At 45.7% G+C, this 18,314-nt stretch overlaps 1 protein-coding gene across 3 annotated transcripts in view; it reads left to right on the top strand.

The window, feature by feature from the left end:
* LOC115136902 (A-kinase anchor protein SPHKAP-like) overlaps positions 1 to 18,314 on the top strand; it is a 52,453-nt gene that overhangs the window by 18,773 nt on the left and 15,366 nt on the right. For all 3 annotated transcript variants that reach the window (XR_010465070.1, XM_065024549.1, XM_029672809.2), the window contains exons 2-7: positions 3,855 to 3,957; positions 6,097 to 6,207; positions 13,260 to 13,319; positions 13,689 to 13,832; positions 14,502 to 14,754; positions 16,613 to 18,314. The exon at positions 16,613 to 18,314 is cut by the window's right edge and continues 1,791 nt beyond it. Coding sequence is in view for 2 of the 3 variants with exons in the window: in XM_065024549.1 (XP_064880621.1) it covers positions 3,855 to 3,957; positions 6,097 to 6,207; positions 13,260 to 13,319; positions 13,689 to 13,832; positions 14,502 to 14,754; positions 16,613 to 18,314 (2,373 nt within the window). In the remaining variant the exon portion in view is untranslated. The remainder of the gene's footprint in view (positions 1 to 3,854; positions 3,958 to 6,096; positions 6,208 to 13,259; positions 13,320 to 13,688; positions 13,833 to 14,501; positions 14,755 to 16,612) is intronic.

Below are 18,314 nucleotides of genomic sequence, written 5' to 3'. Positions count from 1 at the left end.
ATCAGTCACTTAATTCCCAAAATAGTTAAAGCTACTCTTTTCGAGTCAAATAATAGTAACTCTGCTGTAATGACTTTATTATTTGCCGTGCAGCAAACTTCCCCTCAAAAGAGGGGACTTACCTACCTTGGGCAAAATACAATGTAGGCACACATAAATTCTGATTGATACTGCTATAAGTAGGCAAATTTCTTTAACAAGTCCGACGCGAAGGATATATTACTTTCTCGGGAATGGGCCCAAATCCCCATCATTTGCGCGAAGAAAAGACGGAGAAAAAGGGGGTGGTGGTCGGGTTGCCTTCTGAGAATTCATAGGCGAGTGAGTAAACCCCCTCTACCATCAGTCCTATTAGCCAACGTGCAATCATTGGATAACAAAATGGATTACCTCCGATCAAGGATATCCTACCAACGGGACATTAAAAACTGTAATATCTTATGTTTCACCGAGTCGTGGCTGAACTATGTCATGGATAACATACAGCTGGCGGGGTTTTCGGTCCATCAGCAAGATAGAACAGGTGCCTCTGGTAAGACAAGGGGTGGCAGTCTGTGTCTATTTGTAAATAACAGCTGATCCAAATAATCTAATGTTAAGGAAGTCTCAAGGTTTTGCTCACCTGAAGTAGAGTATCTCATGATAAGCTGTAGACCACACTATTTACCAAGTTTTCATCTATATTTTTCGTAGCTGTCTATTTACCACCACAAACCAATGCTGGCACACAACGAGCTGTATAGGGCCATAAGCAAACAGGAAAATGCTCATCCGGAGGCGGTGCTCCTAGTGGCCGGGGACTTCAATGGAGGGAAACTTAAATCCATTTGACCTCATTTCTACCAGCATGTTAAATGTGCAACCAGAGGAGAAAAAAACTCTAGACCACATTTACTCCACACACAGAGACGCGTACAAACTTCTCCCTCGCCCTCCATTTGGCAAATCTGACCATAACTCTATCCTGCTTACAAGCAAAAACTAAAGCAGGAAGTATCAGTGACTCGCTCAATAAGGAAGTGGTCAGAGGACGCAGATGCTAAGCTACAGGACTGTTGTGCTAGCACAGACTGGACTATGTTCCGGGATTCTTCCAATGGCATTGAGGAGTACACCACATCAGTCACTGGCTCCATCAAAAACGGCATCGATGACGTCGTACCATACGTACGTACCCAAAACCAGAAGCCATAGATTACAGGCAACATCTGCACTGAGCTAAAGGGTAGAGCTGCCGCTTTCAAGGAGCGGGACTCTAACCCGGACTCTTATTAAAAAATGCCCTCCGACGAACCATCAAACAGGCAAAGCATCAATACAGGACTAAGATTGAATCGTACTACACCGGCTCCAATGCTCATCGGATGTGGCAGGGCGTGCAAACTATTACGGACTACAAAGGGAAGCACAGCCGCGAGCTGCCCAGTGACACATGGCAACCAGATGACCTAAATAACTTGGCACAGGGCCAGACAGATTACCAGGAATTGTACTCCAATCATGCGCTGACCAAATGTCAGTGTCTTCACTGACATTTTCAACCTGTCCCTGACCGAGTCTGTAATACCAAAATGTTTCAAGCAGACCACCATATACACTGTGCCAAAGAACACCAAGGTAACCTGCCTAAATACAGGATTAAGATTGAATCCTACTAGACCGGCTCTGATGCTCGTCGGATGTGGCAGGGCTTGAAAACTATTACGGACTGCGAAGGGAAATCCAAACGCGAGCTGCCCAGTGACGCGAGCCTACCAGACGAGCAAAATGCCTTTTATTCAAGCAACACTGAAGCATGCACGAGAGCACCAGCTGTTCTGGATGACTGTGTGATAACGCATCAGTAGCCGATGTGAGCAAGACCTTTAAACAGGTCAACATTTACAAAGCCACGGGGCCAGATGGATTACCAGGACGTGTACTCAAAGCATGCGAGGGCCAACTGGCGGGTGTCTTCACTGACATTTTCAACCTGAGTCTGTAATACCTATGTTTCAAGCAGACCACCATTGTCCCTGTGCCCAAGGAAGCGAAGGTAACCTGCCTAAATGATTTATCGCTCCGTAGCACTCAAGTCTGTAGCCATGAAGTGCTTTGAAAGGCTGGTCATGGCTCACATCAACACCATTATCCCATAAACCCTAGACCCACTCCAATTTGCATACCGCCGCAACAGATCCACAGATGATGCAAAATCTATTGCCCTCCACACTGCCCTTTCCCACCTGGACAAAAGGAACTCTTATGTGAGAAAGCTATTCATTGACTACAGCTCAGCGTTCAACACCATAGTACCGTATCACTAAGCTATCACTAAGCTAAGGGCCCAGGGACTAAACACCTCCCTCTGCAACTGTATCCTGGACTTCCTGACGGGCCACCCCCAGGTGGTAAGGGTAGGCAACAACACGTTTGCCACACTGATCCTCAACTCTGGGGCCCCTCATCGGTGTGTAGTCCCCCCTCTTAGTCCCCTCCTGTACTCTCTGTTCACCACGACTGCATGGCCAAGCATGACTCCATCACCATTAAGTTTGCAGACGACACAACAGTGATCTGATCACCGACAACGATGAGGCAGCCTATAGGAAGGAGGTCAGATAACTGGCAGTGTGGTGCCAGAACAACAACCTCGCCCTCAATGTGAGCAAGACAAAAGAGCTGATCGTGGTCTACAGTAAAAGGCGGGCCGAACAGGTCCCCATTAACATCAATGGGGCTGTAGGGGAGCGAGTCGAGAGTTTAAAGTTCCTTGGTGTCCACATCACCAACAATCTTTCATGGTCCAAACACACCAAGACAGTCATAGAGAGGGCACGACAACGCCTGTTCCGCCTCAGGAGACTGACAAGATTTGTCATGGGTCCTCAGATCCTCAAAAAGTTCTATAGCTGCACCATCGAGAACATCCTGGTTGCATCACGGCCTGGTATGGAAACTGCTCGGCCTCTGAACGCAAGGCAAAGCAGAGGGTAGTGCATACGGCTCAGTATATCACTGGGGCAAAGCTTCCTGCCATCCAGGACCCACCCAGGACCTTCCTGCCACCCAGGTCGCAGAAGAAGGCCCAAAAAATTCCCAAGGACTCCAGCCACTCTAGTTATAGACTGTTCTCTCTGCTACCGCACGGCAAGCAGTACCGGAGCGCCAAATTTAGGTCAAAAAGACTTAACAGCTTCTACCCCCAAGCCATATTGAACTGTTGATCAAAAGGCTACCAAGACTATTTACATTGTCCCCACCACACATTTATACACTGCTGCTACTCTCTATTTAATATCCATGCATAGTCGGCGCATGTGACAAATACAATTTGATTTGAATCCCTAAATTAAACCAGTTGCAAAATGAAATACTTTTAATTTACCATGAAAGTGATGATCACAGAGCCAGCTGTCTCTCTGGTCTTCATATACCTCCCTCCTTTTTTATGTGCCAGTTTTATCCTAATGAATACAAACTTCTGATAAAACAAATTGGGCGCTTTGAAACTTACAAATCACAGATAAAATGATTTAATGAGTAAAATCATTTATTTCCTCCTTTCAATCCTATATTGGTTGTAAACATACCAATGATCACCATACATTGTCTCAAGCGCCTCAAGACGAATGTGATGGCTGAGTTTACCTTTGTTTTTAGTAAAGGTTCACAGTTTTTGTGTTCCTCTCATGCAATTCTCTAATGGCTAGTCCTGTACAGCAGTGGGCCTCCCAGGGATGCCAGGGATCATGTCCCCAGGCGAAGTTGTTCACCAATGGGCTAATAGGCTCTCTGAAGCCCAAACAGAGGCCTTGCCCTGGGGTTGTGTACAGTAGGCCCTGACACAGACACACTTTTTTCTCCTCCTGCAGTAACTTCCAGTCGTCAGCCATGTTCGAGAGCTCTGAGTCGGCAGCCGCCGAGGGAGTCAGCACAGACAGCACCCTGGGATCCTCCATCACCGCCTGCAAGAAGGTAAATACAGGGGGACGGTGTGTGTGTACAGTATGTCCGGTAAATATTAATGTGTGTGTGTGTCCCTCTCCCTGGTGAGGGGGGAGAGTTTGTGCCATTGCAACAGAGAGTAATGATGGAGGACCAGGTGTTTCAGGTCATCTAGTTGGATTCATCATCTCACTGTGCCAAGGAGACAATGAGAGAAATGGCATTGAACACTGGTCTCGGGAGATTACATTGAGTTTCAACCTCTTCTGTTCTGCTCCCCCTCCTTCCTCTTGAATAAGGAGCATTGTCAGTCGATATAGCTGCTTGTTCAGTCACTTCATTAGTAGACGGGTTGTCACGTTAAATGACTTCCACTGAGCCTCGCCGCTTTGCCGCTAACATACAAAAACAATATTACATCACAGGAGGTTGGTAATGGCTGGAGCGGAATGGCATCAAACACATCAAACACATGGTTTGATGCCATTCCATTGGTTCCGTTCCAGCCGTTATATTGAGCCATTCACCCCTCAGCAGCCTCCACTCTTACATGTAGTATTGGTAATAGAAGTGTCCACACAATGACACAAAACTGTATGGCTTCCAAGTGTGTATTTATAAAGAGAAGATTTCAACCCTAACTCTAGGTCAGGTCCCCTGACTTGACAAAGACCTAGCAGTCTAAATATTGCCTTAATAAAATACATGTGGGAGAATAATATTATTTTAACTGGTGAACATTTACTGATATCAAGCTCCTGCTCAAGCTCCAGTATGAAGCTGGGTTATGTTCATTGGTGAACATCGACGCAAAACATTTTGTAACGGAAGAAAAGGGCAATTATTGGACAAGTTGAAATAGCACATCCCTGTTTTGGGCGGTTATCTCCCATTTTGTGCCTAATGAACACAACCCTGCCCTCACTCCAAGCTCTGCCAAATTGTGATGTCATGACCATGAGGCCGTCTGAGTGTGAGTCATCTCTACCTGGCGATGGCCCAGAGCAGATGGACAACACCAGAGGGAGACAGGGGCACAGGGGGCATGATGGCATCAGCCTAAAAATACACTATGGAAATGATTATGATCTCTATTGTTTTGTAACCTGACTACCCATCCACATCGCTCTGGCCAAACGCCACACCTGACTACCCATCCACATCGCTCTGGCCAAACGCCACACCTGACTACCCATCCACATCGCTCTGGCCAAACGCCACACCGACTAGCGTTTCTTTTCCTGGATTTGCTTTGGGTTAAATGTAGAAGACACATTTGGGTTGAATGCATTCAGTTGTGCAACTGACTAGCTATCCCCTTTCCCTTATTATAGAATTTGCTTCAACCTCATGGCTTGGTTTTTGCTCTGACTTGCGCTGTCAACTGTGGGACCTTCTATAGACAGGTGTGTGACTTTCCAAATCGTGTGCAATCAATTGTAGACTCCAATCAAGTTGTAGAAACACCTCAAGGATGATCAATGGAAACAGGATGCATCTGAGCTCAATTTCAAGTCTCATTGCAAAGGGTCTGAATACTTATGTAAATAAGGTATTTCTGTTTTTTATTTTTAATAAATATGCTAAATGTTTTGTCATTGTGGGGTATTGTGTGTAGATTGATGAGGGATTTAAAACAAATCTATTTTAGAATACGGGTGTAACGTAACAAAATGTTGAAAAAAATCAAGGGTCTGAATACTTTCCGAATGCACTGTACGTGTCCCTCTGACAATGTACTCTTGACTCTTGAGTGTCATTGAAAGTCGCAGGTCAACAGGACTTGACACTTAACGCATAGCGTCCATTGAAACAGCTCGCTGGGGAAGAGTAAGAACACAGTAAATATGTGGAGAGTAAATAGGCCAACTGACAGGCTATTGATCCCTCTTACAGAGGAAGGTCCCACAGAGCATCTCCTGAACAAAGGTCCTGTAGAGATCTTTATAGCCAGAGGGTAAATACTAAGGTTGACAGCTGAAGGTGTGTGTGTGTGTGTGTGTGTGTGTGTGTGTGTGTGTGTGTGTGTGTGTGTGTGTGTGTGCGTGTGTGCGTGTGTGCGTGTGTGCGTGCGTGCGTGCGTGCGTGCGTGCATTTGTATGTTATACATTCTGAGAAGGAGTTCAGTCGTGTCTGTGTGTAAGAGTGTGAGTTATCTGTGTCTTCCAGGTGCTGTGCAGTAGCAGTGTGCTGGACTCGTCAGAGTACTGGCTGAGGAATGAGAAGGCTCTGTGCAGGCTGGGCCTTCTGGAGGATGACGCTGAGGGGAAATATAACACGGTGAGCAGTGTGTGCCTATTTGATTTATAACTATATGACTGCCACCAAATCTATGACAATTTATAGAACTTTGTAGAACAGGAATTATCTCTTGGGTACTCGACTGGTAAGCGTTGGTGTTCTTACTAGAAAACAAAGGTATCACTCCGTGTGTCTGTCCTTTCCCTCAGTCTCATTCCGAGCTCTGAGTCAATTAAAAAGCATTTTCATCTTCCCATTGTGTGTGCAAATGAGACAGTGCCGTTTTTACACAATGTGTCCAGACTGGATGAGGAGCAGGGGTTAGGTGTGTGTGTGTGTGCGTGCGTGCGTGCGTGCGTGCGTGCGTATGTGTGTGTGTGTGTGTGTGTGTGCACCCTCTTCTGTTAACCAGTATTATCACAGTAATAGGCCTGTGGCCATATCAGCTTAGTTAATGACAGACTCTGAGCCAGGAGTGAACAGGGTCTGTGTTAGTGAGTGTGTGGAATGCAGACTTAATAAGTTTGGCTGGTTATGGTATTTCTTTACTCCACCGAGGGTTTTGGTTGGGGAGCGGGGGAAGGGTTGGTTTATTAGTATGTTCATTTGAATCATTTATGGAATCATCTAACATGGTCACTTTTATCAGTGCGATGTGATTGTCATTGATTACACACTCAGCGGCAGCAGAGGTATTCAAATTAAGCTCGGAGGTCGTGTTTACGACAGGTTCAAGTTTATTGTCCCTGAAGGGAAATTGTCTTGACATTGATATGTCATCCTGGTTGTTTCACAAAGTGTGATATCTTTATTATCCACTCATTTCATATGATGGAGACAATATGGCCACACACGAACTGGTTGATTATGTGACAATTACAGTGACGTCTATTCCTGAATGTGTGTGTGGAAGGCTCAGGAAGTAGAAGGGACTATGCACTCAAGAGCTCAAAGTGCTAAGATAAAAATCTTGTAAGCTCTCTTTTCACTCCTTACCAAATCTAGGTCTTGTCACTTTTGATCACTCTCTCATGTTTTAAGGCAGGGCCTGAGCTCACAGTGAGATGTTACCGAGTTGCGATAGTCACAGTGAATTTCATCTGAACACATTGACAGAGGGTAAGCAATTTGGAACCGAAGTCTTCTACACTGTTAATTCTGCTCTGCTAGTTACAGTGAAGTTACGGAGATATGTTTCCAATCCTATTTTACATTTTTGTAGAGATGAGATCTATATCATTGTTCAACTCAGACCCCAGAACCAAATGTTGCATGCACTAATAATCTGTCACGAGAGACTATCACTAGCATTCTATGCCATCAACACCAAAACTATTCCCAGTTTCACTCTCTCTCTCTGCACACTGCCACACCCACACCCATACCCACACCACACACACACACACACACACACACACACACACACACACACACACACACACACACACACACACACACACACACACACACACACACACACACACACACACACACACACTGCTGCAGCTATGTAGATAATTGAATTGTATTCAATGAGATATGGGGAGCTGAAAATGACAATTTAAACTGTATCTCACAGCTGATGGCTAGGACAGAGTTAGTTACAGTGATGAGATAAGATATTCCCAATTTATATCATTCCTCACTGCTCTAATTGCCTGCTTGGTCCCACAGCAACTGTGTGTCTGCCTGTCTGCCTGCTTGTGTGTCTGCCTGTCTGCCTGCTTGTGTGTCTGCCTGTCTGCCTGCTTGTGTGTCTGCCTGTCTGCCTGCTTGTGTGTCTGCCTGCTTGTGTGTCTGCCTGTCTGCCTGCTTGTGTGCCTGCCTGTCTGCCTGCTTGTGTGCCTGCCTGCTTGTGTGCCTGCCTGTCTGCCTGCTTGTGTGCCTGCCTGTCTGCCTGCTTGTGTGCCTGCCTGTCTGCCTGCTTGTGTGCCTGGGTCTAGGATTGGGTATGACTGGAAATGGGACATCGTTACCAGTTAGTTATATTATGTAATATTATTCCAGAGTTGGAGGCTGAATGGAGAGCTGAACAGGTGTAGACTCTATACACATTAGTGCTGTGAATATTCAATGAGCTCTACAACTCTAATATTCCAGAACTAAAATCTTGTGTAATTTGGTCAGCTAATTGATTTTCTTCGGTTTACGCACAATCTCTCCACGAGAGATTACCACAACCAAGACCAGCATACAGAGTGCATATGAATAATGGAAGTGCCTGTAATGTATCTTGGCTGGTGCTATTGCTTGGAGGTCAGGGGTCAGGAGCCACAGAAGGATACCAAGGTTGTGTTCCAAATGGCACCGAATTCCCTATTTAGTGCACTACTGTAGTGCATTATTTAGAGAACAGGGTGCCATATGAGACACAGCTCACAGTCACAACATGGCCTGACTGTGGCGGTCTTACATAACAAACACAGGGGAACACACAGAGGACACAGGAAGAACGACTGAGTGTGCTGAGTTGAGAGCAATGGGACATAGAGAGAAAGAGAGAGACAAAGGTTAGAGTTGAGAAGAAGGGTTTGAAGGTGGGAGAGATTGAGTGAGGGGGAGAGGATTTGTTGTTGAGGGAAGAGGAAGAGAGCTTAGAAGTGGATGGAGGACGGTGTGCATGTGTGCTTGTGTTCACACGGGTGTGCGTAGCAGCCTATTGTACTACATACCCTGTGAATATTTGTAATCTTTATTGAAAATGAGTGAGACCGTTTTAAGGAGTTTCTGCTCCTGTGCTTGTGTGATCAAGCGTGTGTATTTGTGTTGTGTGTGTTTGTGTTTGTGTTGTGTGTGTCTGTGTTGTGTGTGCCTGTGTTGTGTGTGTCTGTGTTGTGTGTGTGTGTGTGTGTGTGTGTGTGTGTGTGTGTGTGTGTGTGTGTGTGTGTGTGTGTGTGTGTGTCTGTGTTGTGTGTGTGTGTATTGCAATATATTGCACTATAGCCTGTGAATATTTGTCATCTTTATTGAAAATGAGTGAGACCGTTTTAAGGAGTTTCTGCTCCTGTGCTTGTGTGACCAAGCATGTGTGTTTGTGTTGTGTGTGTCTGTGTTGTGTGTCTGTGTTGTGTGTGCCTGTGTTGTGTGTGTGTGTGTGTTGTGTGTGTCTGTGTTGTGCATGTGTGTGTTGTGTGTGTGTGTCTGTCTTGTGTGTGTGTGTGTGTGTGTGTGTGTGTGTGTGTTGTGTGTGTCTGTGTTGTGTGTGTCTGTATTCTGTGTGTCTGTGTTGTGTGTGTCTCTGTCGTGTGTGTGTATTGCAATATATTGCACTGTAGTCTGTGAACGTTAGTAATCTTTATGGAAAATAAGTGAGAGCGCGTTTATGAGTTTCTACATTTGTGCGTGTGTGTGTGCGTGTTTTTGTGTGTTCCTGTCCTGACTGTATTTGTGTAACCAGTCCTGTAACCAGTCTAGGGCTCTAACTACACACACACACACACACACACACACACACACACACACACACACACACACACACACACACACACACACACACACACCATCTGACTTCTGTCTTTAAGGTGTGAAGGGTTGTGAGTTTGTGCTTCTGTCACACCTCCACACAATCACTCACTCACTCTGTCATTTAGACACACACACACAGGCATGCACGCATGCACATCTGACCTTCCCAAGGAACAACAACACATCTGACCCACTCTTTTCAGAGCTATGGCACGCCGTTAAAAACAGTGACATCACTGCTGCCATAGCACCATGGTCATTAGGCACTGTGACGATTGTCCTCTGTCACATAAGATAAAGTCTTGCCGGATTATGTATGTCCAGACATTGATTATCACCCTTTTATTATGAGAAGCACATTTATCGACTGTTATTGATGTGGGGATATTTATCATGTGGAATATACAGTATATACACTAGTGTTCAAAAGTTTGGGGTCACTCAGAAATTACCTTGTTTTTGAAAGAAAATCACATTTTCCTTGTGCATTATAATAACATCAAATTGATCAGAAATTCAGTGTAGACATTGTTAATGTTGTAAATTACTATTGTAGCTGGAAACGGCTGATTTGTAATGGAATATCTACATAGGCAACCATTACTCCTGTGTTCCAATGGCACGTTGTGTTAGCTAATCCAAGTTTATAATTTTAAAAGGGTAATTGATCATTAGAAAACCATTTTGCAATTATGTTAGCACAGCTGAAAACTGTTGTTCTGATTAAAGAAGCAATAAAACTGACCTTCTTTAGAATAGTTGAGTATCTGGAGCATCAGCACTTGTAGGTTTGATTACAGGCTCAAAATGGCTAGAAACAAAGAACTTTCTTCTGAAACTCATCAGTCTATTCTTGTTCTGAGAAATTAAGGCTAATCCATTCGAGAAATTGCCAAGAAACTGAAGATCTCGTACAATGCTGTGTACTACTCCCTTCACAGAACAGCGCAAACTGGCTCTAACCAGAATAGAAAGAGGAGTGGGAGGCCCCGGTGCACAACTGAGCAAGAGGACAAGTACATTAGAGTGTCTAGTTTGAGAAATAGACGCCTCACAAGTCCTCAACTGGCAGCTTCATTAAATAGTACCCGCAAAACACCAGTCTCAACGTCAAAGGTGAAGAGACGACTCCGGGATGCTGGCCTTCTAGGCAGAGTTCCTCTGTCCAGTGTCTATGTTCTTTTGCCATTCTTAATCTTTTCTTTTTATTGGCCAGTCTGAGATATGGCTTTTTCTTTGCAACTCTGCATAGAAGGCCATTCTCATGAAACCATTAAAATACCATGGCAGTAATGATTTTAAATATAAAACATGTCATTTAGTCATACAACAAAATATCGTAATAAAGATAATAGTGTTCTCTACCTTGCACAAACAGCTCATTTTTGGAGACTATTGCCACCCCCACCTAATGGTGATGGCTAAATGATTTTGTCCTTGGGAAGGGCACTATATCTCCTATATTTTTTTGACTGTTTCTCCCTCGCTCTTTCTCATTCTTCAACAGACATCTCCTTACTTTTCTCTGCAATTGCTTTGACCTGCGTGGAAGACACAATAAGCCCAAATAATGTGATAACCTTCACAGCACCTCAGCTCGCACAGGCTTGATAGAACCACCTTAATAATAAGACAGCTTCTACATAGGTTACACCACTACCAGAGTGGGCTTTCTTGAAAAAAAAGCAGGGAAAAGGCTGAATGTGATATGTATGTAATAATGTAAACAGGGGTGAAATGGTGAAATTGCAATGTTCTGTGTTGTTTCACTCTGGTGGCCATTTTGACTCTCCTGATAAAGAGCGCCACTCCAATTCTCAAGCTGCTCCCGCCGTTTTGTTTCCTCCGTTTAATGCTGTCCCCTTTTCAGCGTTGGGGTGGTTAGCTCACTGATTCATCCTATAGGATACTTTTTATAAAAGATCCATGAAATAGGCAGAAATGATGTAGAAAACATGGGTAAAGTGCGAGATTCATTTGTAAAAGAGGGAAATTAAAAATAAAATAAAATCCGCTCATTACAGAGACTAACATCCACGATGTCACAGAGTAACAAACTACAGATTCAGCCTGATTGGCAGACAGAACAGTTTTATCTCTAAGATGATTGGGCCATTCGATCCAGTTCCAGTCGCTGCATCATTTACCTCTGTTTTGTATTTCTCCTTCTGCTTCTCTTTTGATGTTAGTCCGAAGCGTACATGCCCTCTTCCCCCCGAGAAGACCCATTACCATGGAACATGGACACGAGTGCCACGGAAAAGAAAAGAGGAAGGGGGGAAAACATGGTGGGGAGCAGGGGAATAAGATGCTGAATATAGCCCACAGGCAAACCAGACAGTCATATTAGCCTAATTGACATGTGTGAGGAGAGATAAGAGGCCTACAAGATGGACCCCACAAGCGTTTGTTCTTTTACTTAATTGAGTCACATGGGGAAGTTAATCATAAAGAATAGCTCTTACAGAAACCATATGAATTGTGGGTAGCTAAGCTCTTTGAGCTTTGAGGGCTTTCAGCATGAAGTACATCAGAGAGGGTATGTACGATGATCAAGGAGGTTATATCAACCGCTGGGATTTACAATGATTGGTATGTTGATTAATACAGGAAATGGTTTATTTCTCCTATCTAGAAAATATATATAATATGTTCTCTGGCTGAAGCGTGGGGGCAGAATATTGGGTTTGGAGAGATGGACCTGGTATGTACAGTGGCAAGAAAAAGTATGTGAACCCTTTGGAATTACCTGGATTTCTGCATAAATTGGTCATAAAATTTGTTCGGATTTTCATCTGTCACAACAATAGACAAACACAGTCTGCTTAAACTAATAACACAAACTCCCCTTCACTCCCCTTTTCTAATTAACTCAATTATTTATTAAAACTTCCCCAAAGCATTTGTAGCTGTACTTTTACATACTTTCTCTACACAACCCAGCCGCACTGGCACGACAGAGTCACACTTATGAAAATCGAAGAGTTTGACGGGGCGGCCAATCTTCTATGCGTGAACAAACGACATTCGTAGCTCTTTGCTGTTCTATAGTCTGGGTCAGCTAGTGAAATAACATACCTATGCAACTATGAAAGCTTTGGAAAACCCACCCCAGAATGAACAATGGCAAAGCAATCAGTGAAATGATTCTGAATTCCAATTTGCACCTTATTCCCTTTGTAGTGCACTTCTTTTGACCAGGGCTAATAGGGGTCTGGTCAAAAGTAATGCACTATATAGGGAATAGGGTTTAATTTGGGACCAATTCAGTAAAATTATATCAGTCTGTATGTAGGGACTGTCGCTCGCTCCCTGAGTACTGACTGACTGGGTGCCAATTAGACCTGTTGTGTCCTGCTTATTCGCGCGTTGCCATACCTCCAAAATCACGTCCTGCTAGAGGCTTGTAATGGCCAGGGAGGGCTAACACGGCATGAATGCTTCCTCTGTCAGACGAGAAATCATGCTTTTATCTGGGTAAAGTCAGGTCATTGGAATGGGGAGTAAGGTTGGCTACATCACAGTCAGTATTCTGGACTATTTGACGTTAACCTCTCAGGTCTCACTATGTTTTTTTTGTAGCTTTACATTACCACTGTTCTGAAGCTTTTTCCCTCTTATTGCAGATCTGCTTTGTGAATCTGGACCAGCAGAAGGTGGATCGTCACGACAACAGCTGCGTCAAGGTGTGCTGGGTCCCCTCTACTCTTGTCATCTCTCTGTTACCCCCTACCCATGCTTTCCTCTCATATCCTCTCTTCCCTCTCCTCCCTCCTCATCTCATCTCCTTTACTCCCTCCTCCCCTTTCCTCCCCCTACCCATTAACAACTCTGCTCCTTCTCTCATCCTCTATCATCGCCTCTCCTTTCCCCTCCTCCCGTTCCCCCAGAGTCTTTCTTAACTATCATAAACACTGGCTCTGTTGCCATGGATTCGGGATAATTATCCTGGGTGAGAGGGGTTGATTTGTTTAGGTAATTAGCAGGTTTGTTCTGATGATGACTGCCTGTGTGCCTGTCATTGTGACTGTGGGCGACGTCCCTCTCTCCTCTAGAAACTGGCCTCAATCTCTCCAGACCTTCCCAAGCTGGTCGACTCTCTGAGTGTGCGACAGCCCAAGGTGAACGAGATCCTGCTACTCGGCGGTTTGGAGACTCCGGACCCCTCTCACCCTCACCAGTACCCCACCCACACACAGGTGAGCGCACGCGCACACACGCACGCACGCACGCACGCACGCACACACACACACACACACACACACACACACACACACACACACACACACACACACACACACACACACACTTCATGTCATTTTATATTAATGGTTTGTTGAGATCCCTCCATCCCAAATCCATCCACTGTCTGATCTGCTCTGAGAATTACACGAGCAGACAAGGTAGAATGCATCAATTATTGAACTCTTTACCGGGAGACCCATGGGGGCGGCGCACAATTGGCCCAGCGTCATCCGGGTTAGGGGAGGGTTTGGCCGGCAGGGATGTTCCTGTCCCATCGCGCACTAGCGACTCCTGTGGCGGGCCAGGCACAATGCATGCTGGCACGGTCGCCAGGTGTACGCTGTTTCCTCCGACACATTGGTGCGGCTGGCTTCCGGGTTAAGCGGGCGTTGTGTCAAGAAGCAGTGCGGCTTGGCTGGGTCGTGTTTCAGAGGACACACGGCTCTCAACCTATGCCTCTTCCGAGTCCGTACGGAAGTTGCAGCGATGGGAAAGGATTGTAACTACCAATTGGATATAACGAAATTGGTGAGAAAAAGAGGTAATAAAAATATAAAATGTAAAAATTGTAAAAATGTGTGTGTGCGTATTTGTACCTGCGTGTGTGTGTGTATTGTCTCCAGGGCCAGAGGGGTACAGATGTGTGCCTGGTCCAGTGTGCTGGGGGCCGGCGGCCCACCAGCATCATCTATGAGATCAACAAGTTCCTAATCGGGCTACAGTGGGGTCAGGAGAGGCAGGGCTCCCAGGGGATGATGATGGCAGGGCAGAGGCTGGATGATGACACCAACCGCTCTTTCTCATCCATAGAGGAGGACTTCCTCACTGCCTCAGAACACCTGGGGGATGACAGCGAGGATGACGGCTTACGAAATGGTGATTCATTCTGATCCTTTTGAATACCCATGTACTGTATTTGAGTTCATTGTATTTTACTGACATATGTGGTGAATATTAAAGTTGGATAATGTAGTCCTGTGGCTAAGTTTGAAGAGCATGAGGATAGCAAATACGAAAATGTCGATCTCAGTTACTGTTCTAGTTCACTTTTGACAAATGTGTCTGCTAAATAGAATACACCATTTATTATTTACAAATATACTACTGTGAAGCACTCCTTTTGGGAGGAAAAATCTGACATTTTTGTAAGGTTATACATTATTCAGTAGCCTACTCTCAAAACAGGTCAATGTATAGGTGCGTTCGGAAAGTATTCAGATCCCCTCGACTTTTTCAACATTTTTTTATCGTTACAGCCTTGTTCTAAAATTGATTTTTTCAAATTATAATTCTCACCAATCTACACACAATACCCCATAATGACAAAGTATCGTAACAAAATGTGGAAAAAGTCAATGGGTCTGAATACTTTCCGAATCACAAATAGTCTACATGCTCCTTGAATACTATTCTTACCACTGAAGATGTCCCTCGTCTCGTTTCAAAAGGGAACGACAGGCATTCAGCTGTTGTTCTCTTGTTCTCTCGTGCCTGTCAGTCTTCATCTGTAAAAACACTTCTCTGTGGCTGGCTGGCTGTGTAGCTCCTTAGAGCATTTGTGCCTCGCATGGTGTGCCGTGCTGCTGAGGGCACATACAGTAGAATAGATCAACGCCTGTCATGATTGAGATTAATATACAGTATATGGCCCTGAGTTTGGCTGTGCTTTTCTGCACAGTGACAAGTCTCCCCTTATCTATAATATGAATCTCCTGTAAGCAGAGATGGGCAGGATTTCTGTTGCATGCATTTGGAATACTTATTTGAATTACTTATGAGTATTTTGTCATTTGAATTACACTGGGCTGAATTACACTACAATGTATTTTGTATTTTCAAAATACTGTAATTTATAACGGTTCACATTTTGTGGCCCCCCTTTCACCCTGCATTGGTATCAGAAGTCTGAGAGCACTATAGTGTGATAAAAGCATCTGCTAAATGAACTACATATAAATGTATATGTAAAAATAAACAATTGCAAAGCATGCTGAGTGTTATTCTAATGAGCTCCGCCACAAAACAATAAACAGCCTGCTTTGCAGTTCATTTTGGTTTGTTCATTTACACATATACATTTATATTTTGGTCATTTAGCAGACACGCTTATCCAGGGTGACTTGCTCAACTAAGGTAGTTAAACAACAAGATATCAGAGTCAATGCAAGTAAAAAAAAAAATTGTAACCGATACCGAGAATGTTGTTGTTCTTCGGGCCGGCTACTTGCAAGTATTTTAATTACATACATTACAAAGCAGTATTTTGTTGTTTATTTTGATACATTGATCTTTATTGCATTTCGTATCTGTATTGTTCCCATCCCTGCCTGTATGAATTTAGAACCAACACTGTGTGAAGGGTCTCCTTTGAGTCAATGTACCAGTAATATTCATAATCAGATCAAGCCTTGGATATGAGGTTGCTCTTTTTTACTTTGCATGGGGGTAAGTTAGCCTGTTCCCAGATCTGTTTGTGTTGTATTATAGCCTGTGTAGCCAACTCTTATGGTCATTGGTAAGACAGCACAAACATAACTGGGACCAGCTAGGGTTTGGTTGGTAGCTATAGTCATGTTTGAGTGGGTAAATGCTGCTCAGTGAAAGTCTGGTGTTATTGCTAGCTTGGTTAAACCAGAGCTGGGTTGTCATCGCTCTTGCTCTGGCACATTGGGAATTTGATGGAAGTATATTCTAACAGGTCTGGACATGCCTCTCTCTCTCTTTCTCCACTCAGAGCCAGAGTGCAGTGATGTGGCAGAGGACTTGTCAGATGTAGCACACAGCGACAGACCAGCGTGTCAGAGAGGACACCTGGGCCAGCATCAGTGGCAGGACAGCGAGGAGTCCGAGGTGACCATCAGCGCCCCCCCAGCCACCAAGAAACTAGGAAGAAGGGCACCGGCGAGAGCTAGCAGTCATCACACCAAGGAGTCGGCTGGCCACTATGCCACCAACCTGGCCGAGTCGGTACTGCAGGATGCCTTCATCAGCCTGTCTCAGGACGAACCATCCTTCGCTCCTGAGGCCGCTGTGAGCATGTCCCCCGGCAGACACCCCCCCACCGGCCTCGCCTGGACAGTAGCAGAGGAGCCCTGTCGGGCACGCGCCTGCTCTTTCGAGCTCCCCAAGATCGTCATAGTGCAGAGCCCGGATAGCTGCGAGGGCCTGCCAGAGTGGCTGGGTACTCAAGCCTCTCACGCGGCTCTGGAGCATGGTGTTGGTGGTGATGGTGGTACTGCCAGGCAGGTACCGGCGGAACACGGACCAGAGACCCATGACCTCCTCCCTACCACCACTACCACTGGACGCCACCCCACCAAACCCCTGCAGCGGGCCCTGGCATGCGCTGCCAGTGTCATCGGCACCATCTCCAGCCCACAGGTAGCAGAGCAGCTGGCAATGGAGCCAATAGAGGGGGACATGGAGAGAGAGGGACAGAGGGACCCTGAGGGCACTGACTACTCCTTCTCCTCAGCCATGTGCGGGATGGCCCAGGTGGCGGGGGCGGTGGCTGTGGTGGAGCTAGCTGAAGAGGCCGGGGAAGTGGTCTGCGAGTCAGAAGACAACTCCACCACCGAGGTCTACTCGGCCGCCTCCGTGGGGCTCCTATCTGCAGCGCAGACCTCCACAGCTATCACCCTCCACTGCAGTGTGGCCGAGGGGACCAGCATCGAGGCCTTCCGCACCAGCATTGCTGAAGTTCTTCACAAGGAGGCAGCAGGGGTGCTGGCTCAGCCCCAGGACTACAAGAGTGTGGCCCATCTACTGGAGTCCACCCACAACAGGATTGTGGACGGCATCACGTCTCCCAATAAGTCATGTCTGGACAAGATGGATGAGACAGAGGTGGACAATTTCATCAGCGAAGTGGCCGATGGCCTTTTCAAACACGCATTCGAGAAAGCGAGAAAGAAAAAAGAACTGGAAGGCCCGGGAAAAGACGTCACTGATATCCAGGGCTTTCTGCAGGAGAGCGTGAGCAATGTGCTCTTCGACATCCTTTGTCTCACTTCAAAGCGGATCGGTGACATTTCCAAATGTGATATAGGGTCGTTTGACAGACAAGAGGGTGATGTCGGCTTCAGGGACTACGAGGTGGCCGCCACCACCAAGGAACCATTAAGCCAATTACAGTGCTTCGTTGGCTCCAGCCAGCCCGATAATTGTGAAACCCAATGGGCAGATAAGACACCCGTCTACTCCGGGATGAGGGAGGTGAAATATGGACTGGAGGAGAGGGAGAGTGAACCTAATGAGTCTCACAGCTCGCCACATATCAGAGAGCAGCAGCAGCGCAGACAAGCTCCGACTAAAGTCTCGTCCTCTATTAAGGACTGCTATGACCTCCAGGGCCAGCAGGCCAGAGGAAACATCAGAGACACTTTTCCAGAGAGCTTAGCCCACCAGGTCTCTTCATCACTGGGAACAGAGAAAAG

This window comes from Oncorhynchus nerka, linkage group LG11 (assembly GCF_034236695.1).
Source record: "Oncorhynchus nerka isolate Pitt River linkage group LG11, Oner_Uvic_2.0, whole genome shotgun sequence".
NCBI lineage: Eukaryota > Metazoa > Chordata > Actinopteri > Salmoniformes > Salmonidae > Oncorhynchus > Oncorhynchus nerka.
This window is presented reverse-complemented; position numbering and strand designations above follow the sequence as displayed.